Genomic DNA, 27,914 nt, shown 5'->3' with positions numbered 1-27,914 from the left:
AAAAAAATTTATTATTTATATATTTTTAATTTTTTTCAATCTTTGTCATCGAAACGTTTTAAACTATAGACTATAAGGACACTCCCTGCTAAGAAGAATATTGATTGAGGTCAACTTAGTCATTATAGAAGTAAACAACTTTTAGATGAAGTGTAAAGTAGAAGTGGTTTATTTGTTTAACCACATGTTGTAAAATATGGAAATTCGTTAAGAGAAAGATATGAAAGATGAGGTGAGTCCAAAACTTGTTTTCTCATAACAGATAAAGAGAGATAAACGATGTTTGATGGACCTGTTACATTTTGGAGGGACTGTTGGCACCCTGGTATTTTTAGCTATAGTTTCCTTGCTTTGGAGCCAATCTCATAGTATTTATAACTGGTTAAAAACAGCATGAGACAATTCATGCGTGTATGCTATGTATGAATTATGTTCATAACTTCATACAGTTAATTGCTTTATTTAACAGAAAAATACTAATGTTCAGTGAAGCATAACCTTTAAAAAGTGCTGTTCTGGGAAAAACCACAAAATTGAAATAATTTGAAATGAGGTCAGCAAATAACCTCTTGATATTGTGAAAACACTGTGGATGTACACATAGTAATCTTTGCTGAGATTTGGTGAAGGTAATGATATTTGAACTGATGAAGGCATCAGTCGAAATATGTAGTCGTGTTGAATCTCATTCAAGATTATAGGTATATATGCACATCTGATATTGTTCTTATGTAGAATGATCTCATCAGACATCATTTTTGTTCACAGACAAGTATCATAAGTTACAAATGCTCACTCATGCATCAGTGTGTCACCTGTAACCACTGTCCTGGTAACGTGTGCTCTTGACATGCTTAAAATGTGCCCCAAACGAAGTCAGGGAATTGTTTTTACTCTGTTTCTTATTATTACTTCATATTCTTCTTTGTCTTCCTGTAAACTATTAATCTGATTGAGATGAAACCTTTTTAGCTTTAATAGACATTTTGTGTACATTTGCGGAACCAAAGTCATTTTATGCACACATGCATGCACGTGATTGCGCATGTCATGATTGAAATTAGTAATTACTAATATTTTTCATATAGCCGTAACTTTTACATTTTTGGATGAAATGCTCAGAATATAAAGATATATGGGTAGACTTTACTTTTACCGGTCCCCAGATCCAAAGGATCCGCACGCTCATTGCACTATGACGCAAGATTTATGTCACTCAACTGATAATATAGGGTTATTGAACTTACAGTGTATATTGGTCAATATTGGCACGAGTTGGCTGTACAAATGCACAAGCCTGCGAGTGCATTTGCACAGCCAATGAGTGCCAATATTCACCAATATAAGTTCAATAACTCCTTTATTATATAGCTAAAACATTTTCCATTGATTTATATTAATTATTTCAATTAAATGACTCAAATTAACAAGAATTTTCAGTATTGTTATTTAAACTAATGTCTGTCCTGTAAGTATTCAATATCGCATCATTCCAGTGACCTTACCAAGCGTTATGATATGCTTGTTAAGGTTTTATTGAGGCTAATAAGTACTCACTAAATTATTAATCAACAATTTAAATTTTGCATAAAAATAAACACATCTTACCTAGCTGCCACTACCTTTCATAACTTTGCCTTTGAGAGGTTGACTAGACAACATTTTTTGTTAACAATGGGGCCTTCAATATTGAACACTCTTATTCAGAATGTTTCGGGCATGCTCATATATGTAATGCAAACTCAGCATTCAATAAAACGCCCAAGATATTGAACGCTAAAATTCTCTAGACTTTTAGTAGTTTTTTTTTTACAGACTATTCATTAGCTATATAATAAGATGTAACTATGATGTAGGATTTATGTCACTAAAGTGATAAGGGTTAGTCTTGCACACTACTTGACATGTTAGGGTTAGTCTTGCACCCACCTGAGAGATAAGGGTTAGCCCTTGCACAAGTATTTGACTGATTAGGGTTAGTCTCACATCCATCCAAGAGATTAGGGTTAGTCCTCATACATTATTTGACTGATAATTAAGGGTTAGTCTAGCATCTTCCCTGCAGATTTGGGTTAGTCCTCATATACCATTCGAGAGATTAGGGTTAGTGACTTGTTCTTTTAGATGAATTAAAAAATTCAGTTGCGTCTGTATTTTTTGCAAAAAGGCCAAAAACCTAGTACTTTTTATTTTTTTTGGATCCTTCACGTGATCTCATAAATTTTGAAGTCGCCTACAGCGACACTATATTTTAGCGTATTTTTCTAGGGACCAGTAACAGTCATTCCAGATATGTGTTAGCAATCTAGACAAGAGGTATAGGATATTTAGGGTCATTAAGGAATAGGAAGGAAGGAGTGAGGATATTTAGGGTCATTAAGGAATAGGGAGGAAGGAGTGAGGATATTTAGGGTCATTAAGGAGTAGGGAGGAGGGAGTGAGGATATTTAGGGTCATTAAGGAATATGGAGGAAGGAGTGAGGATATTTAGGGTCATTAAGGAATATGGAGGAAGGAGTGAGGATATTTAGGGTCATTAAGGAATATGGAGGAAGGAGTGAGGATATTTAGGGTCATTAAGGAATTCGGAGGAAAGAGTGAGGATATATTTAGGGTCATTAAGGAATAGGGAGGAAGAAATTGAAGGGAAACAAGAAGCAGGGCTCAGTAAATGTTAGAGAGGGCGGGACGAGGTGCAGAGAGAGGAAATCGGAATAAAAGAGGGGACAAAATTATGAGAAGGAAGAACATTTGATTCCTGTTTTACAACAAATCATTGAAACTATGAATATTAAAGTTGGACAGAAGATGATTACTGTTTAAATTAAATTTATTCGCTACCTCAGGATTCAAGAGGCCTGATTGTACAGATTCATTCTCCTGCTAACAGTTCTGCCAGAATGACATTGATTTATAAAATTATCAATAGGTACACACACAATGGTATACTCATGTAACTGTCAAACTTAAGGGTTATTTTTAATCATAAAGAATGACAAAATATATGCTTGAAAATAAATATATTTATTAATAACAGTTACTTAAAAAAAACTTTATAACCAACAGAAGAAGTTTACATCCAACATCAAAGCTTCTATCTCCTTTTCTGAAATTTTCAGAAAGAAAAAGATGTTTGAATACTAGTATCTAGAAATATACTGTGTAGCAGGCTTTCTTGGTGGGTGTAAAATTTAGCATAGTTTGCCAATAATTTTAGCGTAATTTATTTTAGTGGACACAGGTTTCAACACATTGCAAAAAAAACGCTAAGAAAAATACTGAATATTTCAGCAATTAAAATTTTATTGGGCCACTTCCAAAAAGCTAAAATAAGCCCAAATTAGCACTGACTGCTAAAATAACTCATAACTATAATATGGTATATTTTATGCTGAGTAGGACAATACACGTATTGACTTAAGAGGAGTGCTAAATATGCTATATGTACAGTACTACTATTGCTGTACTATTATTCCAGTATGTTATGTACTAGATAATTAGATAATACGTGTGACAGACACTGATGAAATTATGACAATGACCATGAACCTATTGAGAGACTTTATAATTGGCTGGAAATGTGAAATGTATCATGCAATATATTGATTGCAAGGTATGTAATGTTTGAGATGTTGATAAGGGATGAATTCTATGTTAACTGAATGTCAACATTGACAAGTATGTCATCCAAAGACCTAATTTTTTGCTGTACATGTTTCACTGGCTAGAACCTAACTCTAACAAGCTGTTTACTGTGTGATATTTGTAAACCATATTTAACATTTCTACGTGATACATGATGCTATTTAGAATACTGTGAAAAATGGATAATAAGCATTTGGCATGTTTGGTGTGGCCTCTTATGGAATTAGATAATTTATTCTCATTTCTGTAATAGACTTGGGTTGTTTTATCGAGATATTTTTATGAGATAACTTTTGAGAGTGTCTGCATGAGAGATTTAAAGAGTGACCCTCATTATTTTTATTACAGAAAATTCTTTAAGCATTTAAGAGACAAATTTACAAATATAAACCATCCATATAAGTAAGCAAAAACACTTGGACACATTTTATAAAGTGAATTATGGTTTAAATGAATTCAAGATTTTAATTTTCGGAGTTTAAGGAAGTGCCTACGAGTTCTTTTTCTTCCAGATTCATAATGGACGTACTGCTTTCGTTTCTTATCGTGTATTTGATCAGCAATCAAGTGGAGGCCAGTCTTAATCAGAAAGTTTGTAAGTAGATTTTGAACCTCAAGATATTTTTTTGGAAATACATGAAATGATAAATTATTTGACATAATATCTATGAAGCATATTAAATGACGGATCAGCTGAGCATAACTTTAAAGGCTACATTTACATTGTACATAGGATTCAGTAGCGTTGTTATCAGAGTATTATGATATACTGAATGTCTCTATTGCTATTATATGCACACATTTGAACAAATTGCCTTACAGATGCCTTTGACCAGAGGAAGTACTGTCCAGAAAATGGCGCCCACACACAGTCCTTGACCTTAACTGACGAGGTCATCCTCCTAGCCAAATCTAGATCAGACTCCTTCTTTGTTGACAAATTTAAAAGCATTTTTAATAAAAGGGTGACAGACTGTGAAATGAAATTTATGACTTCCTCTTTGGATTCCAACACGAAACAAGCCCTGCAGATTGAGTTTGAGAGTTTTAACATTGCCAAGGGTGCATGTGATGTCTCACTCCAGCTTCATCAAAGTTCCACACAGTTTTTTACTAAAGATGTAAAAGAAATGGTGAGAATATTACTTATATAGCAATTTATTTTCATTACTTCTACTTTTTTTTTTAAATAATATGACAACTTGCAGATTGTATCCCTCTGTGTATGTACTACCAAAAATGAAAGGGTCAATGCATATTGGTGAGAATTTTTTTTTTGGTTTGTTTTGTTTTGTTTTTTTGTTTGTTTGTTTGTTTTTGTTTTGTTTGTTTGTTTTCTTTTTTTTTTTGGGGGGGGGGGGGGTGTTTTTGATTTGGATATAGTTTACCTTTGAAATTGAAACATTTCTACCTTGCATCAGATTTAAAGGTATTGTACATGTAACACCTTGCTTGAACCAAACCTGCATGAATACTGCATTGATACCATGAATGCTACAGGTGACATTTATATACTTTGTGGAAAAAGGCTAGGATTATAGAAGCATTACCTTTCTTTAAGCAACAATTATAAACCCTAGAACCAAACCAATATGATGGACAAGCTATTTAGGGAAGTATGCTGGCATTCCTTAGTGAACTTCTTTAATGTACGTTTTTCCGTGGTTACATGTGAATGCTTCAGCATGTCATTGTCTGTGTATTGTGCATATGTTCAAACTTTCCCGATTCTGGCAGGATCCTCCCGATTTTACCCTTTGATCCCGTTTTTCCCGATTGAGAATGCAATAATGCCCTAAAATCCTGATTTGAAAAATTTCACCATAAAATTTCCAATTTCAGAGTTTCCTGACCGCCATACATTGTCAATCAGAATAAGAATATCAGACTTGTTTTTGTGCTTTTGTGGAATTCTTGTTAGATGTAGATAAGTAGTTTACATAAGAAGACTGTAACTTTTCTCTCCTGTTAGGCAATCTTGACCTGTGGGAGTCCCAAACCTCCGACTTTATTTACCGAGGAAGGATACGTAGTCCGCTTCCAATTCAGGAGACCCGACAATGACGAGGATTATTACAATTTTAGGATCAGCATTAAGCGTTCAGGTATGGTCTATCTAGTTTCTGTCAATGTTTAAGATAACAATTCAGAGATGATGATTGAGCACTGCTTCTGAGGTCAATTAGTCAGAAGGGACTATAACAATGCCTTTATTTCCTTATTTATCACATTTGGACCATTATTTTTACATTATTTCACTGTAATTTCTGCATGCAGTTGATCTTATTTTTTTTTTCATCATTAAGTCAGCAGGGTATAATCATATCTAAATGAAGTCAACAGAAACAAATTGGTAGCATCTGTTGGATTTTATTTCCCAGTCAAGGGAGGGGGGTCATATAGTGGCAATCATTATCTATAGCCTTCTGTATTTTCTGTTTCTTTTAAAAGTTCACAAAGATTTGGTGGTTAACCAATGACTGCATGACTACAATTTTTTACCATTTTGTCACACATCAAGCTCAAATCTACATATTTGGTTAAATATTTAATATTAATCTGGATACAGATTGGAATCATGTGACCAATAAAAGCAAATGGTCTTATTGAAAGTAGATGTTTGCATAATTATGAACATCATCATTAAAACATAAACATCATAAATATTTGGAAATAGAAAGGAAATTTTTTTTTTTTAAAGTTATGTTGTTTGATTTAGATGGTGCTGTGAAGGAGAAGGGCATATCTGTCGGGGTAAAAATTGGAGTTACCGTCATATCTGTTGCGGCGGCCATTACAATTTTGCTTCTGGTGTACAAGTTTGTTAAACTTCGATGTGAGACCAAAGACATTGAAAACATGGCAGCAAACTCACGTAATGGAAGTCAGCATGGGAGTGATTCAGGTAGGATGGCTATATATTTACATAAAAACAAAAATAAGAAATGAAGAATTGAGTTGAACACTCATTGTCTACTGACTCAAATTTACAGTATATTCTTTTTTTGGGAGGGTGAATGTCAAAATACACTGTGCTTTATTGAAAACACTTCAACAGAAATGAGTGGCCAATAGGGAGTAATTTAGAATGTAATGAAGTGGTTGAACTAACATATTTTTACGATATAAAATAAAGTATGACTTATGTTATACAGATGAGATGGAACACTTACGAGACCACGACGACAATAATTTTGTTATGACTGACTTTCCGTATGCTAACATGCCTATAGTCATCCTGAATGGGGATGAAGCTCCCCCAGATTACAAAGACGTAGCCCCGCCAGCTTACGAGGAAGCACTACAGATGCCTAAAGCAACTGAAGAGGCAACATACAGCAACATGGGCACTATAAGCAATCAAAGTGAGGTAAATCTTAGCAGGAACCAAGCAACCAGTCAAAACAGTCTCTCAGGCAACATGGAGTCCACAACAAATCAATCAAACAGCAACATGGAGTCCACAACAAATCAATCAAACAGCAACATGGAGGAGGATTCAAGTCCACCAGATCTGGTCAGCAACACAGAGCAACCAACAAGTCAAACAAATATAGCATCTAACTTGCAACCAAAAGCAAATCATTCCTCATAGCAAGTCATTGTTAGACTAATGTCAGGCATTCATCCGATGAATCTAGTCGGTGTACTTTGACCAATGTGTGATTGTAGCACCATGCAGATATAATATTACTCATAATATTTCTTATGCAAAAAAATTCTTTTTCCGAAGTATTTCATAGTGTTTTATTGTGATAATAATTAGGATGTAGTATTCGTTGAAGGAGTACACAATATGCATGACTGTATAGTCCACAGACTCCCTCATTTCTGGAAAAAAAGTATTAGTGTCTATAATGAACATGTACTCTACTGAATTTCTCTAATTTATTCTCTTGTTCCAGCACTTAATGGGTAGACTTGCTGGTGGCAGCATTCTTTTCCATTCAAGAATACTAAAAATAAATATTATATACATGTAACTGCTCATTTTAAAGGACAAGAATTATTTCAGAAATAATAAAAACATCATTTCTTTACCTCCATGCATTACCATACTATTGTATACAGGAATATTTTCGCCCAGATTTATTTTTGGCCTTTTACACTAACAAACAATTTTGCACCCATTTCAAATTCACCTAGACCCAGTTGTTTTAAAGAGTAAATGCTGTCTTTCATGAATTCACCCCATTTCAAATTTGCCCACTTGTGACAAGGGCGATAAAGGGGGGGGGGGGGGGGGAATACAATACAATTTTCATGTTTACAGTATTTTCCCATATCATTCGAGATCAGAACAAACCTCTTTGGACAACTTCATCTGGTTTTGTCTGTTAGGAGTCAGACTATACACAGATGATTCAATCATTCTACATCACAACTCTATGTTGATATTACAATGTATTCACTACATGAATAACGGTCTTCAAATTCACATATATGCTGAAGTTGGGCTTCATGTTTTCCATGAAGACTATGGTTTTTATAGGCACCTAGTTCCTCATTGTATTAACATTATACAAAAAGAAATTTAGTACATGTTTTAAGACACAAAAAAGGGTATTATGCCATGAGGTCAGTTTATGAATCAAAATGAATCACTTGAAAATTTTTCATATGAAGTTTTGGTATATATACATATATATAAATGTTGTAAATTCTTGTTATTTGCTTGTTTTTAAGTTAATTAGTCTTGATGTAAATTGAGAGCTTATCTAGTGGTGCTTAATTTAATCCTTGTTTATGCTCAATGTAATATTGTACTTCATACAAAATATAAATACCAAAATGGCTGACACTGGTACTTACTAGAAACACAACGTTTTCACAAAGTAGACAATATCATCTGTGGGATGGTGAAACACTTTGTATACACCCACTGGAACTACAGGTGTGGGACATTTTATACAATTATACCTTTTTTATTCCACTAATGTCTTACATATACACCGTTTTATTTCCACCTTTTAATTGTTAAATGTGTGATGTGCATTAGATATCCAATGTATTATTTTGTAATGTTCAACATTTTTTTTTATTATTTTCAGAAAAAAAGATATACATTTGACAGGTTGTACATGACATTGTAGTCGTTAACATTAATTGATGTGGCATTATTTAATTTGTATTTTTGTGTTTTATATGAGATTTTTTTTGAGAATTATTCTTAACCATAAGAACATAAAAGGAATATCTACCTAAAAAAGGTTCATTTTGCATAAAATTTTAATTAGTCCAAATTCTTTTCATTTATTATGACTATAACATAGTGGGGTTTTTTTTCTAAAACTTGTAGAATGTTTATCACAGTTAATGACCACTCTCTTCCTTTTGAGTATAAATCTTTATGATTTCATAAAAATCAAATCTTCCATCAATTATATTTATTAAGATTGCTGCTTTGTTGTTCTTTTACCCTGATTTTCTGCGTGCCTTAGTTTCTACATACATGTATTTTCATATGTTGCTTAGACATTTACCATGTTTCCATTTTATTTTGCTTTTCTGTGTTATTGCTATAACTTGGTGATTGTGATTAATTGTCTTTTGTTTTTGTTTTTTTCCAAACTAAAGTCATAATATTGAATTGATTGTTTGGTGAAACTTAATTATCATATGTACATGTGGATTATTTCCCTTGTTTATAAACGTGGACCCCGGTAGTCTTTCCTAAATTTTAGTACAATAGAGAGTGCTCATAACAATATTGATCTTTCATCCAAGTGTAAAACATTCTTATATATAAATCATCATTTTCATGTTTCTTCACATAGAAATCAATCTTAACATGTTTGAATTATTAACTTTCACAATGATTTGTAGCATTGCTTTGTAAAGTAGACATTTGAACAAAGCAGAGATAAAAGTTACATAATTGTGCACCCTCTTTATTTACATGTAATTGATTTCCAATCAAAATTTTAATCAAAACAATTGCCACAAAATTTGTTCCTTGCACTTTCGAGTTATGAATGACCCAATGCATTTGTTTCTGAAATATCAGAAGTGAAACAAAACTAGACTAAGGCTAGACTAAGTGTTCTGGACCTTGAAAATCTATGTTACAAAAGAACCCATTTAAGTAAGGTCAGAATGCCTTTCCCAAATGTTCAAAGGATGGAGATGAAATAATGTAAGTGTTTTTGCTTTCTAAACCCAGTGGAAACCATCATTGTTTATACATGTACTAATATATAACAAATAGTTTAGATAAAGTTTTTTTTTTTTGAGAGTACATAACCAAAACCCTGTAATTTTCCTTGAAAGGCATTTATTTGCATGCATAGAGAAAAACTGCAATGTTGGTTTAGAAAAATAGTTTTTCTTTTTTAAATTTTAAAATTATTAGAGTTCTTCCACTTAAAAAAGATTTTTTTGGGGGGAAAAAAAGTTATTAAGGTTGGGGTAAATCTCATAAGTTTTGAAAGGAAGTTTGTTGCAGATTATTATGTTGATCTAAAGGTTTTTATCCAATCTGCTCATACTATGTGTTTTGTTCTTCCTTAAATTTGCTTGTAATGAAATTTTAATTCAATCGTTTGTTTGCTTGTTTGTTTGGGGTTTTTTGGGGGGCAGGGGGATTGAAAATACTGATATATCATGAACAAATCAGTAAAGTTTAAATCAGATCTGTTGAAAGGCATTGATGTATCTATCTGTAGGTAGAGATTAAAAAATACAGAAGTTTCATTAGGTTCATTCCTCTATTAAGCAGGTGTCTTTCATTAATTTTTTTGCATTGTATGATATAATGTTTGTTTATTGTGTTATGAACACTTAATTGAAGTTGCTAAATAAAATGTTTGTAAAATCTTATTTTAATCCCTTTTTTGTTTGTGTTCTCTTTGATATGATTAAATATGATGGATTTCATCATTGACAATATCTAAGTAGTCTTTGGGGACCAGGTTTTCCAACAATCTGTTTGAATTTCTTTGAATAATTGTGCTCTTTTATTAGCCAACCTATTTTTAAATTGTTATGAAGCAGAATTTATTCATAAAATTCCATATGAGAAGAAAACTCCTGCTGTGGCTTTCAATTTTACATTTTTTATATATCGATGATTTTTCATTAGTTGACGGTTAGTTACTTTCATTTGAATAATTGACACTATCCCAGTGAACTGTTATAAATGGCACCATAGAGTCTCCCACATGTTTCATATTTGGATGATTTACTAAGTAGATGTTTATAGCAATTTTAGAACAAACTATATGAGAAACGGTATGACATAGGTTCTCTTATTTTTGGTTTCATTTATATATGGTGTATTTTCATAAACTTCGAGTTTCATACTTTTAAGTTACTTTCAGGAGGAAGATTTATTTTGACTTGAAATGATGTAGGGATATTCGGGCATATGAGGAAATAAGCACAAATTAAGACCTTTACAAGAGCGTGTTCTGGGGCCTATATTGGATCATTCTTCATTTCCATCCTCTTTTTGTTCGGTGACCATTTTCACATTTCTCTAGGTCTACCAGCTCATTGCGACCCTAGGGATAGATTCTTGGCCCATCCTGAAAGCATTGCATACCCACCTCAGTCTTTTCCGCTTGTTCTCTAAGGACAGTTTCTGAATATCCTCCTATCCAGTTCTTTGCTAATGATCTGTAGTCAGAAATTTTACCGTATCCTTCTAAGACAGATGGTCTGGAAGTTGCTGTTGATTATTGCATTTGTCAACTTCCATGATTCTGTACCATAAAGGAAGGGAGGCCTTCTAGAATGTTGCTCTTGAAATTCCTAATTTGTCTTGATGTCAATTGTTGGTTACTTCCAGATGTCTCTCAGAGATCAATGATGCGAAAGCTATCCTAGCTTTTTGTATGCTGGCAAGAACGCTTATCTTTAAGTTACAATCTGCAGTGATCTTGCTTCCCAGGAAGATGAACTCTTACACTTCCTCAATACCTGTGTTGTTCAGTGTTATAGGTTCTGCTGTTCTGGTATTGATCCTCATTACCTTTGGTTTTCCTTTTGTTAATGTGCTCAATCTGACTTACCTTTTTCACCAAGTCCTTTGTTTTTGCCTTTACACATATGTTTAGATGTCGTTGGGACACAAGTACCAGGTTGTCTGTAAAGTCAACTATTGAGGTCCAGGTGATATCTTTTTGTGTTTGTGGTTATGTCCTTCATAACTCAGTTTTACACAATGTCTTGTGAAGAGTAGTGGCGAGCAAACAGCCCTGATTCACGCAGGTATGGAAGTAGAATTCTTTTGCAAGACATATACCTTAGTCGACCTGGACAGAGAAATCCACATCATACTTTTGATAGCGATAATTTTGTCCGTTTGCCATATTGATTCAGGATGTTCGAATTCCTTAAAGATGATCGGTTAAATCTTTCAAACGACCTTTTGAAGTCTTTAATTTTACACACATTTTAGAATTCCATTTGTTACTGTGCTCCACAGTTTGTGTGAAGGTAAATCTGCCTTTCCAAAATCCGGCTTGCTCTTTCCGTAGTTTTGCTCCTACTATGCGTACGGTATAACTTGTTTTCTGTTAAATATTACTCTATACTCAGGATTTTGTAGGTGACAGATAACGAAATTCCTCTTCAGTTATTGCAATTTATTAAATCTCAACTCTTCTGTAGCTTAATAACAAGGCCAGTCTTCCAGCAAATCTAATGTAATCCAGATCTTTTCAAGCATCTTGTAGTTAACACTGGTATTTGGTGTTCCTCTACTTTTAGTAGTTGTGTCTTAATCTGATTCACTTCAGGTGTTTTCTTTTTTATGATTTTTTTTTACTTCATTGAGTTTTGAAGGTTCCTAGCTGATTGGTCAGATGTCTTCTGATGCTGTTTTGTTTGCTTCAAATCCGGAACGTCCATATTTACAACATTTTCAAAACTCAGTGTATGTTCCTTCCAGCACTTCGAAATGTTTTCATTTTTAGAGACCTGGTTTCTTTGTTTGTCTTTGACTGAAAGATTCGAAGTTTGAAATTTTCCTGCCAATGTCCTTGTTAATTGATATGTCTTCATCTCTTGCAGCTGCTATTTCTGCTTCTGCTACTTTTTTTATATAATCCCTAGCTCTTGTTTGATCCTGTGCATTTCTTGACCTCTATATCTAATTGTAAAACTCTTTGTTTAGTTTCTCAAGTCCACGCCCCATTCCCCCGACTTTGATATTAAGATTTCGTGCAATAATCTTATGCCATGTATTTTGTGAAATCCTTTCCTCCTTTTTCGTTTTATGTACCAAAGTAATCGTCTGCCTGTATGTAGAAGAATCTCATTATAACATTCTATCTGTATGTAGGAGAATCTCGTTTTAGTATTTTATCTGCACTTAGTCATTTTGTATAAGAGAGGCAAATGTTCTCGGTCGCTAATAAGAATGGTCTCTTGATTTGAGGATGCTTCAAATTGTGAATAACTATGGGGACCTAGTTGTTGGTCCGTTTGCTTTGTCTTGCACAACTTGTCTCACTTTAGCGAGAACTAGAGAATGGTCACTTCCAATGTCAGTTCCATGCCTTGCAGCTACATCTATTAGATTGTCTCTCCATTTCCTGTTGATTATTATATATGATCGACATGGTTTCTGATTTGACCATCTGAAGAGTTCTGTATAGTTGTGTGGATCTTCTTGTGCATGAATATGGTGCCACCACAAACAATGTCGTTTTCTAGGCAAATCATGCTGATTCTATCACCACCATTGTTGTTAACCCTTTTCTGGACCTAATTGACCAGTTGTTCCTTCTCTGCCTTTATTGGTTGATTTCACTTAAGCATTTAGGTAGTACATAATGAGTAAAACATCTTTCACCAACCGTCTTTTACAGTTTGGCATAAAAGGAGTCTTTCTCTCATCTTCAGCATCCTCTATTAGAGCATAGTAAAGACTGCTGGTAAGTTCGGCATATGCTGAGATATATCTAAGCTTTGATTAATGTCTCATTGATATTTCCATTCCAGTTATCTGCTACACATCTTTCATGTGGCAAAACTTCCATTCTTGATATACAATTAGACAGGTGTTTCATTGATGGCGTTGGTGGAAGAATGGGTTCTCTAGTTTTCCCCTAGTGCACATTTACGTGTCATTAAAGAACACATACTGTGAGGTCATAGGACACTGTAATTCCTTAAACCTGGTATATCATAACTATTTAAAGTTCCAAATTTTATAATTTAATTCTCTGAATAATTCTTGTCAGTTATTCGCAGACCTATTTTTGTATTTATATGGAGCATAATTTATTCATAAAGTTCTACATGAGAAGAAGAAAACGCTTGCTGTGGCCTTCAACTCGACATTTAGATATATCGACAACGTATTATCAATCAATAATACTTACTTTCATTTATATGTTGATTTGATGTATCCCAGTGAACTTGAAATAAAAAACACTACATGTACAGAGTCTGACACATCTATTTGATATTTGGATATTTTACTAGAAAAAGACGGTAACCTAAGAAGAAAACTGTGACAAACGTGATGACTCCAACTTAACTATCGTCAACTTCACTTAATTATGGAGCAATATACCCTTATCACCCGCATGTGGGGTTTATGTCTCTCAGTTGATTCGATACGCAAGAGCATGCTCTACGTTCGATCAATTTTTAAAATGATGCAAGCTTTTGACCAACAAGTTGAAAGAAGGATATCAACAGTCTTGCTTGAAGTCGTCATTTCGCAAGTTCTATGGTCGATACAATGACTTTATCAGCAAATGCAATCTATCATTAGGTCGAATGCTGACTAACATTTTTCATACTAATTGTTAAGCCATTATTTATACACTGAAATTTCTACGGATTTTTTCAGTTTACCCGGTCATGACAAGAAGCATACGGCGGGTGTGACCGGTCGACAGGGGATTCTTACTCCTCCATGGCACCTGATCCCGCCTCTGATGTTTTTTGGATGACCGTATTTGCTCTGCTACCGATTTTTATTGTTTAAATGGACTATGAGCTTGAATACTATTCGTTATCTCCAGATTTCCGTTTCATGCTGCATGCAAGTATCTTGAGCATAAATTAGTTTTACTTGTAGGAATACGGAACTTTCGAGATACGCCGGAATCGTGGTTTACGGCTGACTTTTACACACAGCAGTCACGTGATAATAAGGAAATGTAGGGCATTGTAATGGCGAATGTTTACATCGCAACGAAATATTGAGCAGACGAAATTATTCGACGTCTGAAAAAAAGGAAGAACACAGATACTCCCAGCCACTACTGGTGTTCTTTGTCAGGGTGTGCAGCAGACGGGAGGCCAGTTGAGCCACTTATCCTTGGATGCAAGGCGTCCAATTTTAAGAGGAAACTCAAATTACGAAGGCAGCGGCCTCGATCAGCAGGTCTTTCGAGATGAGGAGTTTTCCCCTAGACGATACCACTCCGTTTGTTCCCTACATTTTGTAGATGGCTGTCCCACTGAAAACAATCCTATCCCTACCCTATTTAGTCGCTACAATTTCAAGATTCCAAAATAGAAACCACCTCCATTGAAAAACCTCAGCATGCATATGCGAGTACAACCGCTATGAATATACATGTATACCTCTACATCAACAGAGAAGAAGTGTGAAAAGGGTCAATGTAAAAAAAAAACAGGGCCATCCAGGAAGCTGACTAGATTCGAAGAATTCTTGATCACACTCCTTAGAATTTGACTTGGTGTCAACACCTCTTTACTTGCTAACTTGTTTGGGGTAGCCGAGAGTCAGGTATACCAAATATTTAGCACATGGATTAATCTCATATATAGGGTGTGTTACTAAGAAATATTAGATTCAAACTGCAAGTTCACTAATTTGTCTAAGTTTCAAATAAAAATCTAAATATTGTTAATATTTTATGAATATATCTTATTTTTTTATTATATTACAAATGGTTTATTTCCTTAAATAAATTAATTACTGGTAATTGGTAAATATATTATATATATATATTTATTTATTTAGATTCACAAATAATATAATTCACACAGAATATTAGTATTTTGACTTTGAAAAGTATTACTAAGTAACTGTATTTTATATAGGTATTTGGACCTCAAATTAAATGGCCTTCAAGAGCACAAGTATAAGGAAATTCATACCACACTCATTCAAGAATGCTTTTCCTTGGACAAGAGTTCAGAGTAGTCGACTGAACAGAGATGTTTGTTCAGCGGCCACGTACCCCTAGAGCACAGCATCAAACATACAATAACTATAAGAGCCATAACACATTAAAGTGCCTTGTTGGAATCACTCCCTCTTGTATCACCACTTGACAAACGAATAATGATCTATATATGATGCATGTAATTGTACTATCCAAAGATGTGTTCATGAATGCTCTATGATCATGAATAGTAGCTATGCACATAATATGACATCTGAAACAAGTGCTTACATGTAAATTAAATCAAAAGAATAAGATCTTTTTTATGTATCTGAATGTTCATTCCATAAAGGCATCTAAAACATACCAGACCTGGGGTCAATTACTTTAAATGTAATGCATTAAATTACAATTACTTCGAAATTTTTACCATTACAATTACCATTACCCTCATTTAGAAAAGTAATTAATTAAATTACAATTACTTTGTTTAAGTAATGAATTACATTACACATTACATTTTATAAGAGAAAAACACAAATTTTATGACCACACAATTTATATCTATACTTTTCACACTTTGTGCTTGGTTGATATGCTTTCCCTCATGTCTGTAAGTCAGAGTGGTATTTGGATTTTGTATTCATTTATCATGTCCATGTAGTTTACCAATCTACCATGATCTACAGTTGACAAAGAAAGTGGATCGGAACACTTTTAATGTTGCAGTTTTGTTCAGTCTCTGATGTTAGTTCCTGCGTTTTTTTTTTAAATAAATGTATTAATGTCACTTGTTTTGTGGCTTCTTTGAAACCCAATGATTTCTTCTTTTTTTTTCAAAACAATTCTGGCTTTCTTCAATTGATTTTATAACTGTCTTGTCAAGAAGTTTTCCATTAAAACAATTATTTACATGTAGTATGTCTGTCAATCACCACTGAATAAACATTTTTTTTTTTTTAAAGTAAGATATAGGATTTTAATTTTAAGACTTTAACATTATAAATAAAAAAAAAATAACCTCTCAGTGACCTTTATTTGTTTCAGATTCAATAATGAAAAGAGATTTAAAACCAAAATGTAATTGAAAGGCAATGGTCATTACTGACATTTTTTTTTAAATTAATGCATAAACATTACAATTGTAATTGAAAGATGAGTCCATTACACATTACATCCAATTACTTTGAAAAAATGTAATGATTACAATGCATTACCATTACCCCAGGTCTGATACACACTGTAATGTAAATATTGTATTTATTTATGAAAGAATTTAATCATATGATCATGATGATTGAAATATTTTATTGTTTGTTCCTAATTTATATTATCAGTTCAGGTATTCTGCCATCAATAAATTATGAATATTAATGAATCCTGTACCTTAGACCAAAAGTGTTTTAAGTTTTTCCTCACTGTTATAATCAAGAATGCCATAAATTAGTATGCATTACATGCTTATCTCATTTACAAATTTGTTGCTCTGCTATACTTAGAGAGACATAATTGCAACTTTCAAATGTTTGTCGAAGAAATATTCACATTTTTGTACTATTTCCTCAAATTTCAAAGGATCATAATGTATTTGCTCACAGAAAAATCCACATTTTGTGTAAAAACACAGGAGTTGAAACAATTTTTTTTCTTCAATTTCTTTAATAGAGTTGTTGTTCAAGGACTTGCATGGGTTGTTTATTGAATGGTGAGCGCTAACTTCAGGTTCTTCTCCTGTATAGTCCTGTAGTTTTATGTAATTGGCCAATACAAGATGAGATGACACGAGGCTTAAAAAATTGTCCCAAACACATGGAATATCTGTTCCGACTTGAGTGTGACAGTCTTTGTGCCTCTCACAGAATGAAGCCACAGCAAATATCGAAGCTGTACAGTGCTTACACGACCCATCATCTCTAAAATCAAGAGAACTTTTGTTCAAAGTGATGAAGTATTGAATATGAAATTCCATGACATGAATAGTGTATTGAGCAATTTACATAATCATAAATGCTTGTAGGCTGAGACAGGGCTCCCTCTGTGTATGTTTTTTTATGAACAAAAAGCATTAGTATATCTTTATGAAATAACATTTTTGATAATTATTGCTTTAAATTCTACTGGAGAATCTGTAGTCATAATGTGAAAACCAGAATATTTACACTACATCCACCTGAGTGAATCTGTTCATTGCCCTCAACAAATATCCAGGTCTTGTACGGATCTGCATCTAGCTAGTCTCAGGAACTGTGTCACACTTGATGTACTGAAAATCATCAGACAGGGGGACACTTTCACTTTATCAACGTGGTTGTTTTAGTCTGTATCCATTGTCTTGTCTCTGTCTATGTTTTCAACCGAGAATAACGTACTCCAGCCATCGTTCAAAAGTTTTATGAAAACATCGGAAATCTCAATGTTCGGCAGTTTTATGAGATCTTCAGACCACCTATCAACACTTGTTATATTTCGGAAAACTTTATCTCCAACAGTTTGACATCACCACCCTGTAGGCCTAATCATCTGCCACTTCTGAATTTCAACTCCCAGTTCACAAAGTCTTATCAAATGATGATTTTAATATATTGAAAAAGCTATTCCTTTAAAGGATAAAAGGTCTTTCAGCATAGGCACTTGCCAAGAATTGAAATTATAGTCGTAATCGCAGTCTGTATCTAATGACGCCATCGTTTACGATGAAAACGGAAGTAAACATGCCCTACATTTCACTTTTGCGTGATGTAAAAATCGGGTCGGAAACGTATCTCGGAAGTCGCGTATTAAGGAGACGTGGCAATACTGAAATATTAAATTATTCTGTGACTTGATATGATAAAAGTATCGGTTTGCTACATTATATTTGTGTTAATTATAAGTAACCAAGTTTTAAAGTGAAAATTATAAAACATGATACTTACTTTTTGTTTAAATGTAATATATTTATTTATTATTCCGTTATTTATTTTGTCTTACTTTTATCAAATTTCAACGAAGATGTATTATTTATCAAAATATGTTACTTTAAGGTCCATTTTCCATCTGTTGATGTATGCGATGTTGGTTCTTCAGACAGTATTACGCACCCGGGCTTTTGAAACACGTTACTGTAAGTAAATATTGAATGAATTTATTCTGGAAAATATACTCACGTAATTTGGACAGGTGATGAGGGTAAAATTTTAAGATGCATTATATGTAACACGTTTAAAATCCTCTTCAGTTATACTTGCACGATGATGCATAATGCCAGTTATTCTTTAGAAGCTTTTTTTTTTGTAAATGTAATCTAATGATTGTAATTTTTAAATCTTCTCATTAATTGAAAATTTTTATATCAATATAAAGAAAGCCAATATTGATAATTATCACAGATATCATACACGATGAGCACAAGTGTAACGTAGAAGTATGTGGGGCACAGACAGACTACGTGGGTGTGGACGAAAGGATTGTAATATTTGGTGGTAGTTACGCAATGCACTCTTCAATCATCCATAAACATGATGATTGTAGTAAGGGACAAGTGTGTGAGCTCCAGTTATTCCCAGACTCTAGCAACCACAAGGAACAGCAGCTTCATCTCATCTTCAAATCTCTTTACATAACGTCTGATAAAATCCAGATAAAACTGGATCAAGCTAGCACAACTTCCTTTAAAGATGTTCAACCTATTGTAAGTCAAAAAAAATTGTGCAAATGACTCTTTTCTTACGCTTCTTCAAATTCACCAATTCATGTCACCAATTTAATTTACAAGTATTTTTCTTTGAACACAACCAGATCAAATACCAAAGAGACAGTATTTGCTAATCTAATTTTGCATATAAACTGATGAAAAGAACCACGCACGCTAACTCTGGATTCCCGCCTTAATTTTATACCCATTTGTTTCAAAATAAATGGCAGTTTGGCCATTAAAACTTGATTGAATGCTAAAAAGAGTTCATTATTAATTGATTAAAAAATTTAAAACCAGTGTTAAAAACTTCATTACTCTTATTTACGACTCTTTTCAAAAGGAGGGTTGACAATTTTATCCATTGAAATCAGGCTTTAAAAATCGCTAGATTTTCAAAAATGCATGGAAATGGATAAATGACCCTTAAATCTTTCCGTATATGTAACTTCTGTAAATGTCAGCATAAAAGATTGATAAAAGACCTTATTTTATTTGTGATATCATTTGATATTGGTAATAAAATGACAATTTTTGCAGTTTTTAGGTCACCTGAGTCACTCAGGTGACCTATTGCTATCTGTTTTCGTCCGTCGTCGTGCGTCGTCCGTCGTGCGTTAACTTTTGAACATTTTTAACTTCTTCTCTAGAACCGCTCAACCAATTTCAACCAAATTTGGTATATAGCATCTATAGGTGAAGGGGAACAAAAATTGTGAATTTCATGGTCCCTGCCCCCCAGGGGCCTGAGGGGTGGGGCTAAAACCACCAAAAATAATGCAATCTTTAAAAATCTTCTTCTTTACTCCTGGACATCAAGCAGTCAAACTGTTGGCATCATTGTAATAAGCATTGAGCCCTCTACCAAAATTGTGAAATTCATGGCCCCAAGGTCAGGGGTTCTAGCCCCAGGGTGGGGCTATATAGATCATATAGTGAAAGTGCATTATTTCTTTGAAAATCTTCTTCTCTGCTCCTGGGTATTAAATAAAGTTACTAAGTACATAGTTATGATGAGCAAGAGTGCCTCTTCCAAAATTGTGAAATTCATGGCCCCAGAGTCAGGGGTTCTGGTGTTAGGGCGGGGCTCTATTGATTATATAGTGAAAATGCATTAATTCTTTGAAAATCTTCTTCTCTGCTCCTGGGTATTATATAAAGGAACTAAGTACATAGTTATGATGAGCAAGAGTGCCTCTTACAAAATTGTGAAATTCATGGCCCCAGGGTCAGGGGTTCTGGTGTTAGGGCGGGGCTCTATAGATTATATAGTGAAAATGCATTAATTCTTTGAAAATCTTCTTCTCTGCTCCTGGGTATTAAATAAAGGAACTAAGTACATAGTTATGATGAGAAAGAGTGCCTCTACCAAATTTGTGAAATTCATGGCCCCAGGGTCAGGGGTTCTGGTGTTAGGGCGGGGCTCTATAGATTATATAGTGAAAATGCATTAATTCTTTGAAAATCTTCTTCACTGCTCCTGGGTATTAAATAAAAGAACTAAGTACATAGTTATGATGAGCAAGAGTGCCTCTTCCAAAATTGTGAAATTCATGGCCCCAGGGTCAGGGGTTCTGGTGTTAGGGCGGGGCTCTATAGATTATATAGTGAAAATGCATTAATTCTTTGAAAATCTTCTTCTCTGCTCCCGGGTATTAAATAAAAGAACTAAGTACATAGTTATGATGAGCAAGAGTGCCTCTTCCAAAATTGTGAAATTCATGGCCCCCAGGGTCAGGGGTTCTGGTGTTAGGGCGGGGCTCTATAGATTATACAGTGAAAATGCATTAATTCTTTGAAAATCTTCTTCTCTGCTCCTGGGTATTTAATAATGGAACTAAGTACATAGGTATGATGAGCAAAAGTGCCTTTTCAAAACTGTGAAATTCATGGCCCCAGGGTCAGGGGTTCTGGTGTTAGGGCGGGGCTCTATTGATTATATAGTGAAAATGCATTAATTCATTGAAAATCTTCTTCTCTGCTTCTCGATATTTAATAAAGTAACTAAGTACATAGTTATAATGAGCAAGAGTACCTTTTCCAAAATTGTGAAATTCATGGCCCCAGGGTCAGGGGTTCTGGTGTTAGGGCGGGGCTCTATCAACTATATAGTGAAAATGCATTATTTCTTTGAAAATCTTCTCCTCTGCTCCTGGGCATTAAGGTGATAAACTAAGTACATAGTTATGATGAGGTGGGCCTCTTCCAGAATTGTGAAAGCCATGGCCCCTGGGTCAGGGGTTCTGGTGTTAGGGTGGGGCTCTATTGATTATATAGTGAAAATGCTTTAATTCTTTGAAAATCTTCTTCTCTGCTCCTGGGTATTAAATAAAGGAACTAAGTACATAGTTATGATGAGAAAGAGTGCCTCTTCCAAAATTGTGAAATTCATGGCCCCAGGGTCAGGGGTTCTGGTGTTAGAGCGGGGCTCTATTGATTATATAGTGAAAATGCATTGATTCTTTGAAAATCTTCTTTTCTGCTACTGGAGACTATTTAAACAAACTAAGTGCATGGTTATGATGCATAAGGATGCCTTTTCAAAAATTGTGAATTTCATGGCCCCAGGGTCAGGGGCTCTGGTGTTAAGGTGTGGGGCTCTATTGATTATATAGTGAAAATGCATTGATTCTTTGAAAATCTTATTCTCTGCTACTGGAGATTATTTAAACAAACTAAGTGCATGATTACATGATTATGATAGACAAGGATGCCTCTTCCAAAATTTTTAAATATATGGCCTTAGTTTTTGGGGTTCTTGAGGAGGGGGGGGGCTCTATTGATTATATAGTGGAAAAGCATTAATTCTTTTAATTAATCATTAATTAATCCTGTCTGCTCCTTAGTGTTTAGCTGATAAATAAATTGCTTAGCTATGATGAAAATGGGAGCTTTGAACAGAATTTTTAAATCTTGTGGTCCTAGGGTCAGGGGTTCTGGCATAACGATGGGGGGGGGGGGGGGGCTTTTGATAATATAGTGGAGAAGTGTTCATTCTTTGAAGTCCATAGTTATGATGATGAGGGTAACTCTTCCAAATTTGTAAATTTCTTGACCCTTGGTCTTGGGTTCTGATGTTAGGGTAAGGCTTTGTTGAATCTGTAGTGAAAATGCATTGTACCTGTGAAATTCTTCTCTGCTTCTGGGTATATCGGAAGCAAACTGAGGAAAAGTTTAAATGATATGAGTAAGTGTATTTCCACCAGATTTTTAAACATCTGGACCATTCGTCTATGCATTCTGGTCCTGGGCAGGGCTCTATTAATTTGTATTCTACTGAGAGAATTTATTCCCCTTTTCCATTCACCTTTGATAATTAACCACTGTAAATAATGTATTTGAAAGGTTAATAGAATGAGATAGTTATGCAAGAATGTTTATCGTATAATTAAAAAAGTACTTTCTTAGTTTTAATAATCAGGTAGACCTGTAAGTAATAGATAAATAAAAATGAGACAAAAATAACTTTTCTTATTAAAAGTTCTTCAAAGACCATAAGAGAGGTCAATGCTAGAGGTCTTAATATGGGTTTAAAAATAGTACAGAAGCACTTATAGTTTGTCAATAGTCTGCATGGTGATGGTGTTAAGTGGGGGACAGATTAGAACTTAATTCATGAGTTGATACTGAATACTAGACTAAATATTTTGTTGATCCTGATCTTCCTACTTCTCTTGCTTTAGGGCTTAACTTCGAAATTGTTGCATTATACTCAGGTGACCGTTAAGGTCCTTGGGCCTCTTGTTTGTCTGTAAACATACCCCCCCCCCCCCCAACAACAACAACAACAAAAGCTTTGGTAGGAATTTGTGAAATAACACTTCATAAAACCCATAAAAACGAATTTTTGTTTCACGGAGGGAAAGATGTTTTAAAAATATTTTCCGTTTTCCGTTGATTCTACAGTGAAAAATGCATTTTTTAAAACCAAAATTAAAGAGTTATCTCTCTTTGTTTTCCTAAATAAGTTATGTATTATGAAAATTCACAGAAATATTTACATAAATATGAAAAATCATTCAAATATGTTAACTTTTGAAATTTGACTTGGAGGTAGGCGGCAGAACAATACCATCGTTCGCAGTTCTTTATAAAACGTAAATTTTTTAATGTACTTGATGAGAGGGCGTTTCTATTAAATGTGTTTATATACTTCTTTTATGTGAAGATTATCAAACTAACTGACAATCAAATTGATTGTCATATCGCACTTTCATGACCTCAAATTCTTCTTTAATATTTAGATAGATTGGGAAAGAGCAAGGTTCACTTTATTCATGCACAAAATAGCCCGTTCCTACACTAATTAACCAATGTCCCACTTCAAACAACAATGTAAAATATAGACTGGGGGCTTTCATTTCCTGTAAAAAAAAAGTTCTTCTGAAAGTCTTAATATTGAAAAACAGGCTTTGTGAAATTGCAATGTTTTGAATTTTGAAAAAAACCGGGTACATTTGAGTACATTCAGCAAAGAATTAAAATATGAGCCCACCCAATCCCCCCAATTGCAAAAAACACGGATTACAATTTTCTGAAACAGATCTTTCATTATATAATTGAACATTTTGGATCAGAGGTTGGAGTCCATGAAAAATATTGAAAAACAGCTTAAACTTTTGGCCATTTTTGGAGAAATTTTCAGGATTTGAGGATAATGAGGCAATTTATGACGTTATAACACAAACTAGCGAAAAAATTACATCATTTTCTAATAGATATGCAGTCATCAAGGGTCCAAGTGAAATTTAATGTATTTTCAACTTAAACTGAGGCAGTTTTGATTTTTCAGAAATTCATAGGGCCAAAAAAGTTCCCAAGTGAACCTTGTTCTTTGTAGTGTATTATTAAAGGGCATTAAGACTTTAATTAAGAAAAGTAAAAAAAAAAAAAAAAAAAAAAAAAAAAAAAAAAAAAAAAAAAAAAAAAAAAAAAAGGAAACGTAAGAAAGGAAACCAACAACATTGACTACACACTAGTGTTGTCTGTTCATGTTCAGTGATATGTTACAATAGTACTAGCAAATCAAACAACACAACCGGTAAAACCTAAACATAATTTAACAGTAACAGAGCTCATGCCCATGTATAAATAAGAAAAGTTAGAATAGAAATATGACAGCACATCAACAAACCAGTGTTGTCTGTTCATTTTAATAACGTCTGTAGTATTAGCAAATCAAATACACCCAATACAACCTAAACAACAACAGCTCAAACACATGTGTTTGTTTTACGATTATGCTGTTATCATTTACTATTAAAAATTTTCATGTAAGTTCAATGCAATAAACAAGTTATTTTTCAAATAAACAAAGAAACTAAAAATTGTGAAAAAAACAGCAATGCAACTCGGTCTATGCCCCTATGAGAGCATGAATTATAATAATACATGGATTGACAAGTGAAAAGTACTAATTAAACTCTAATAAATACTTTTATAGAGCAGACATCTTTTTTGTATGCACAGGCAAAACGCGCAACAATTTAAATTATTAAACTAATACATTACATATTAACAACATAAATAGTGGTTAGATACCCAGGATCCTAGATATAGTGCAATCTCATCCCTTGTAGGCCATATTGACAAAAAACTCTTCAAGACCGAAAGATTTTATGACAGATGTTGGCAATGTACTTCGGATTCGGCTGTCAGAGGGCAACAGTTCAGACGGCTATGGATTTGAAATAAGCATTACAAGAGCAGGTGAGCAACCCGTAAACTGTAAGTTGTGGGACCTTGAAACTGAAGTCAAATATTCAACACAGTGTTTTTCATGAGGCATAAATGTATACAAAATCAATATTCGCAATAAAATATGGGGAAAAAAACCCAACAGTTATCAAGATCAAAAGTCCATTTGGACGGTATAAATTGTGAGCAGAGCAAACTCTAACCTCTAAAACATCAGAGGTGGGATCAGGTGCCATTGAGGAGTAAGCATCCCCTGTTGATACACATATGAGCTGTGTGATGAATTCGGTATCATCCCAAATAAAGAAAGTATCACCCCATATATACTTAATCACTTCAGCTGGATTGTGATTGACCACTGTTATCTTCAGCTTTTACATTGGAAAATGTAGTCTACTAATAATTTTCTAAATCTCTTATAACATAGCATTTGCTTTTGGGTCCAGTAAAAAGCATGTTGCACTTAATTCCAGTCAATAATTGTATGGTATTTACTATTATTAATAAAAACATTTTCAATTAGAAGTATTGTGCAAAGAAATGTAGAAGAATTAAAAACGATATTTATCAAAATGGGTATCACCTCTTTTTTAAACAGGAGCTTCATTAACGCCCCCACCACCATCCAGCTCAGACTCCCCTGTCTCACCTGGTGTCATCGCTCTCGTCGTTTTCATCGCTGTTGCTGTCGTTTCATTCATCGTTTTTCTGGTAGTAAAGACTATCATTCTTAGAAAAAGAATGAAATTCTTTCAAAGAAATAGCAGAGAGTCATTGACTGGTATAACACCAAGAGATGGCTGTCCAGAGAATCGGAGAAGGGCAGAAGCAAACACATACACACCAATACCAAGGGAAGGCGGTGATGGTACGTACGAAAACTTTGTTTTGTTTTGTTTTGTTTTTGAGGGTCTGAAATGATGTTTTGTTTAATAATGACCCCCAGGCTTTGGGGGGGGGGGGGAGATTAGTTTAGGATATGTGGGATTATTCTATGAATTGCAGAGAACATTTTCAAAAATCAAAGGGACAAGGGAGGCAATGATGTAAAAACTAAATAGAGAAATATCGTCGTTCTAATTTGTTAACGTCGTATGTGAAAATAAAAACATCCATTATATTGATTTGTACTTTAATTATCATTTTAAATAAATCCCGTTCTCTACAGACAGGATAATCTTTTCCAACATATATCCTATTCCTATTGACAAAATAATCCCATTCCTGGTGTCATAGTTATTCTTTTCTTTGTGACGTAATGATTCTATTTCTAGTGACATGGTGTTAGTATTAATAGTAACAGAGATCCTCTTCCTAAAGACATAGGGATCCTATTAGTAGTTACATAGTGATTCATTTCCTTAGTGACGTTGTGATGTCATTCTTTGTTACATAGTGACATAGTGATCCAAACCCTTGTGTCATATTTATCATATTCATACTATTATAGCGATCATGAGTCTACGGATATAGTGATCCTATTTCTAGTGACATAATGATCCCATTCCTGGTATCATAGTGACTATGTTTCTAGTAACATAGTAATCCTTTGTCTAGTAACATAGTAATCCTTTGTCTAGTAACATATTAATCCTTTGTCTAGTAACATATTAATCCTTTGTCTTGTAACATGGTAGTCCTTTGTCTTGTAACATAGTAATCCTTCGTCTAGTAACATATTAATCCTTTGTCTTGTAACATGGTAGTCCTTTGTCTTGTAACATAGTAATCCTTCGTCTAGTAACATATTAATCCTTTGTCTTGTAACATGGTAGTCCTTTGTCTTGTAACATAGTAATCCTTCGTCTAGTAACATAGAGATTCTATTTCTAATACGGCTGAAAAATTCATGTGCACTGTATCAAACTATAATAAATTTTAATTGCATAGATTCCCACCCCGGGACCCAAAGACAAAGATCCGAGGACTCCAGTTACGTGATGACAGACTTTCCTTACGTCAATACACCAATTGTCGTAGTGAAGAGTTCTGATAGCTCACAGCCAACACCAAGTGCACCGCCACCAGATTATGATGAAGCAGTGAGAATGCCATATGAAATGAAGGACTAGTTATGGGTGCAGTGTATACTACGAGCTATCTTAGTAAGTTGCTCAAAAGCTCGATGTATCAATTGTATATCGAACAGAATTTGAAGAGTTTAGAGTAATTTGGCAGAATTATATATCTGCATTAGACATATGTTTGATACGTATTTCATGTGCATTGTCCAATCAATGTATCCTTTAAAGAAAAAAGAGATTTTTTTTCTAAAGCAAAAAATTATGAATATTGTGATCTCAGGTGTAATCCGTGTGTATAATTGTAAAATGCAAAATGAGTATCATATTAATTATAATCATGTATATGTGAAAGAAATGGCTTCTTTTTGAAAATGAAACCTTTTTTAATTGTATATCATTATTAAATGTAATATACGTTTACTTATGTCAAGTAAGAGGGGATTAGTTTTGGTTTCATTAATCAGGAGATGTAATTCATATATCAAATTAATATATATCATATATTCTATAAAGCTTAAGATGGCATTTTATGTTTAATCAATACCAAATGGTTGTGCATTCAAACTTGGCAGAGCGTGTTGAATTTTGTAAAAACTTAAAAGAAAGCTTTTTCATGAATTTATTTTTTTACATTTACATCGGTTTTATTTTCTCTGATGTATAATATATTGTTCTAAAACAGAGAACATCTAGTCACTGTATGTTTCCTTGCAAATATTGTTAATGAATTGTTGTTTCATTTTTTCCAGATGGCCTTTTATCTTTCTTTTTCAGCAT

General features: G+C 33.8%; 1 protein-coding gene across 2 annotated transcripts; it reads left to right on the top strand.

The window, feature by feature from the left end:
* The first annotated feature begins 119 nt into the window (after positions 1–119).
* On the top strand, positions 120–27,914 carry LOC133203609 (uncharacterized). Of its 2 annotated transcripts, none has more exons than XM_061339380.1 (6): positions 120–232; positions 18,767–18,846; positions 19,112–19,413; positions 24,996–25,125; positions 25,712–25,981; positions 27,004–27,914. In XM_061339380.1, exons 1-6 carry the CDS (start codon positions 228–230, stop codon positions 27,183–27,185), a joined length of 969 nt encoding a protein of 322 aa, XP_061195364.1. In that variant the 5' UTR covers positions 120–227; the 3' UTR covers positions 27,186–27,914. The 2 variants fall into 2 exon arrangements, with proteins under 2 accessions (XP_061195364.1, XP_061195363.1); XM_061339379.1 differs by lacking the exons at positions 18,767–18,846; positions 19,112–19,413; positions 24,996–25,125; positions 25,712–25,981; positions 27,004–27,914 and adding exons at positions 4,158–4,240; positions 4,468–4,778; positions 5,618–5,750; positions 6,365–6,550; positions 6,801–7,875 and having other exon boundaries at positions 138–232.

The sequence above is a fragment of the Saccostrea echinata genome, unplaced genomic scaffold (genome assembly GCF_033153115.1).
Source record: "Saccostrea echinata isolate AGI-Se365-2 ecotype Australia unplaced genomic scaffold, CSIRO_AGI_Sech_v1 ptg000051l, whole genome shotgun sequence".
NCBI classification, from domain to species: Eukaryota; Metazoa; Mollusca; class Bivalvia; order Ostreida; family Ostreidae; genus Saccostrea; species Saccostrea echinata.
The sequence above is the reverse complement of the archived record's forward strand: the minus strand, read 5'-3'. Positions and strand labels throughout refer to the sequence as shown.

Bases quoted from the DNA above. Each gene is read 5' to 3' on its own strand.
- LOC133203609 (XM_061339379.1), top strand. The intron at 4,241-4,467 runs GTAAGTAGATTT...ATTGCCTTACAG, and splicing joins CAGTCTTAATCAGAAAGTTT to ATGCCTTTGACCAGAGGAAG. The intron at 6,551-6,800 runs GTAGGATGGCTA...TATGTTATACAG, and splicing joins TCAGCATGGGAGTGATTCAG to ATGAGATGGAACACTTACGA.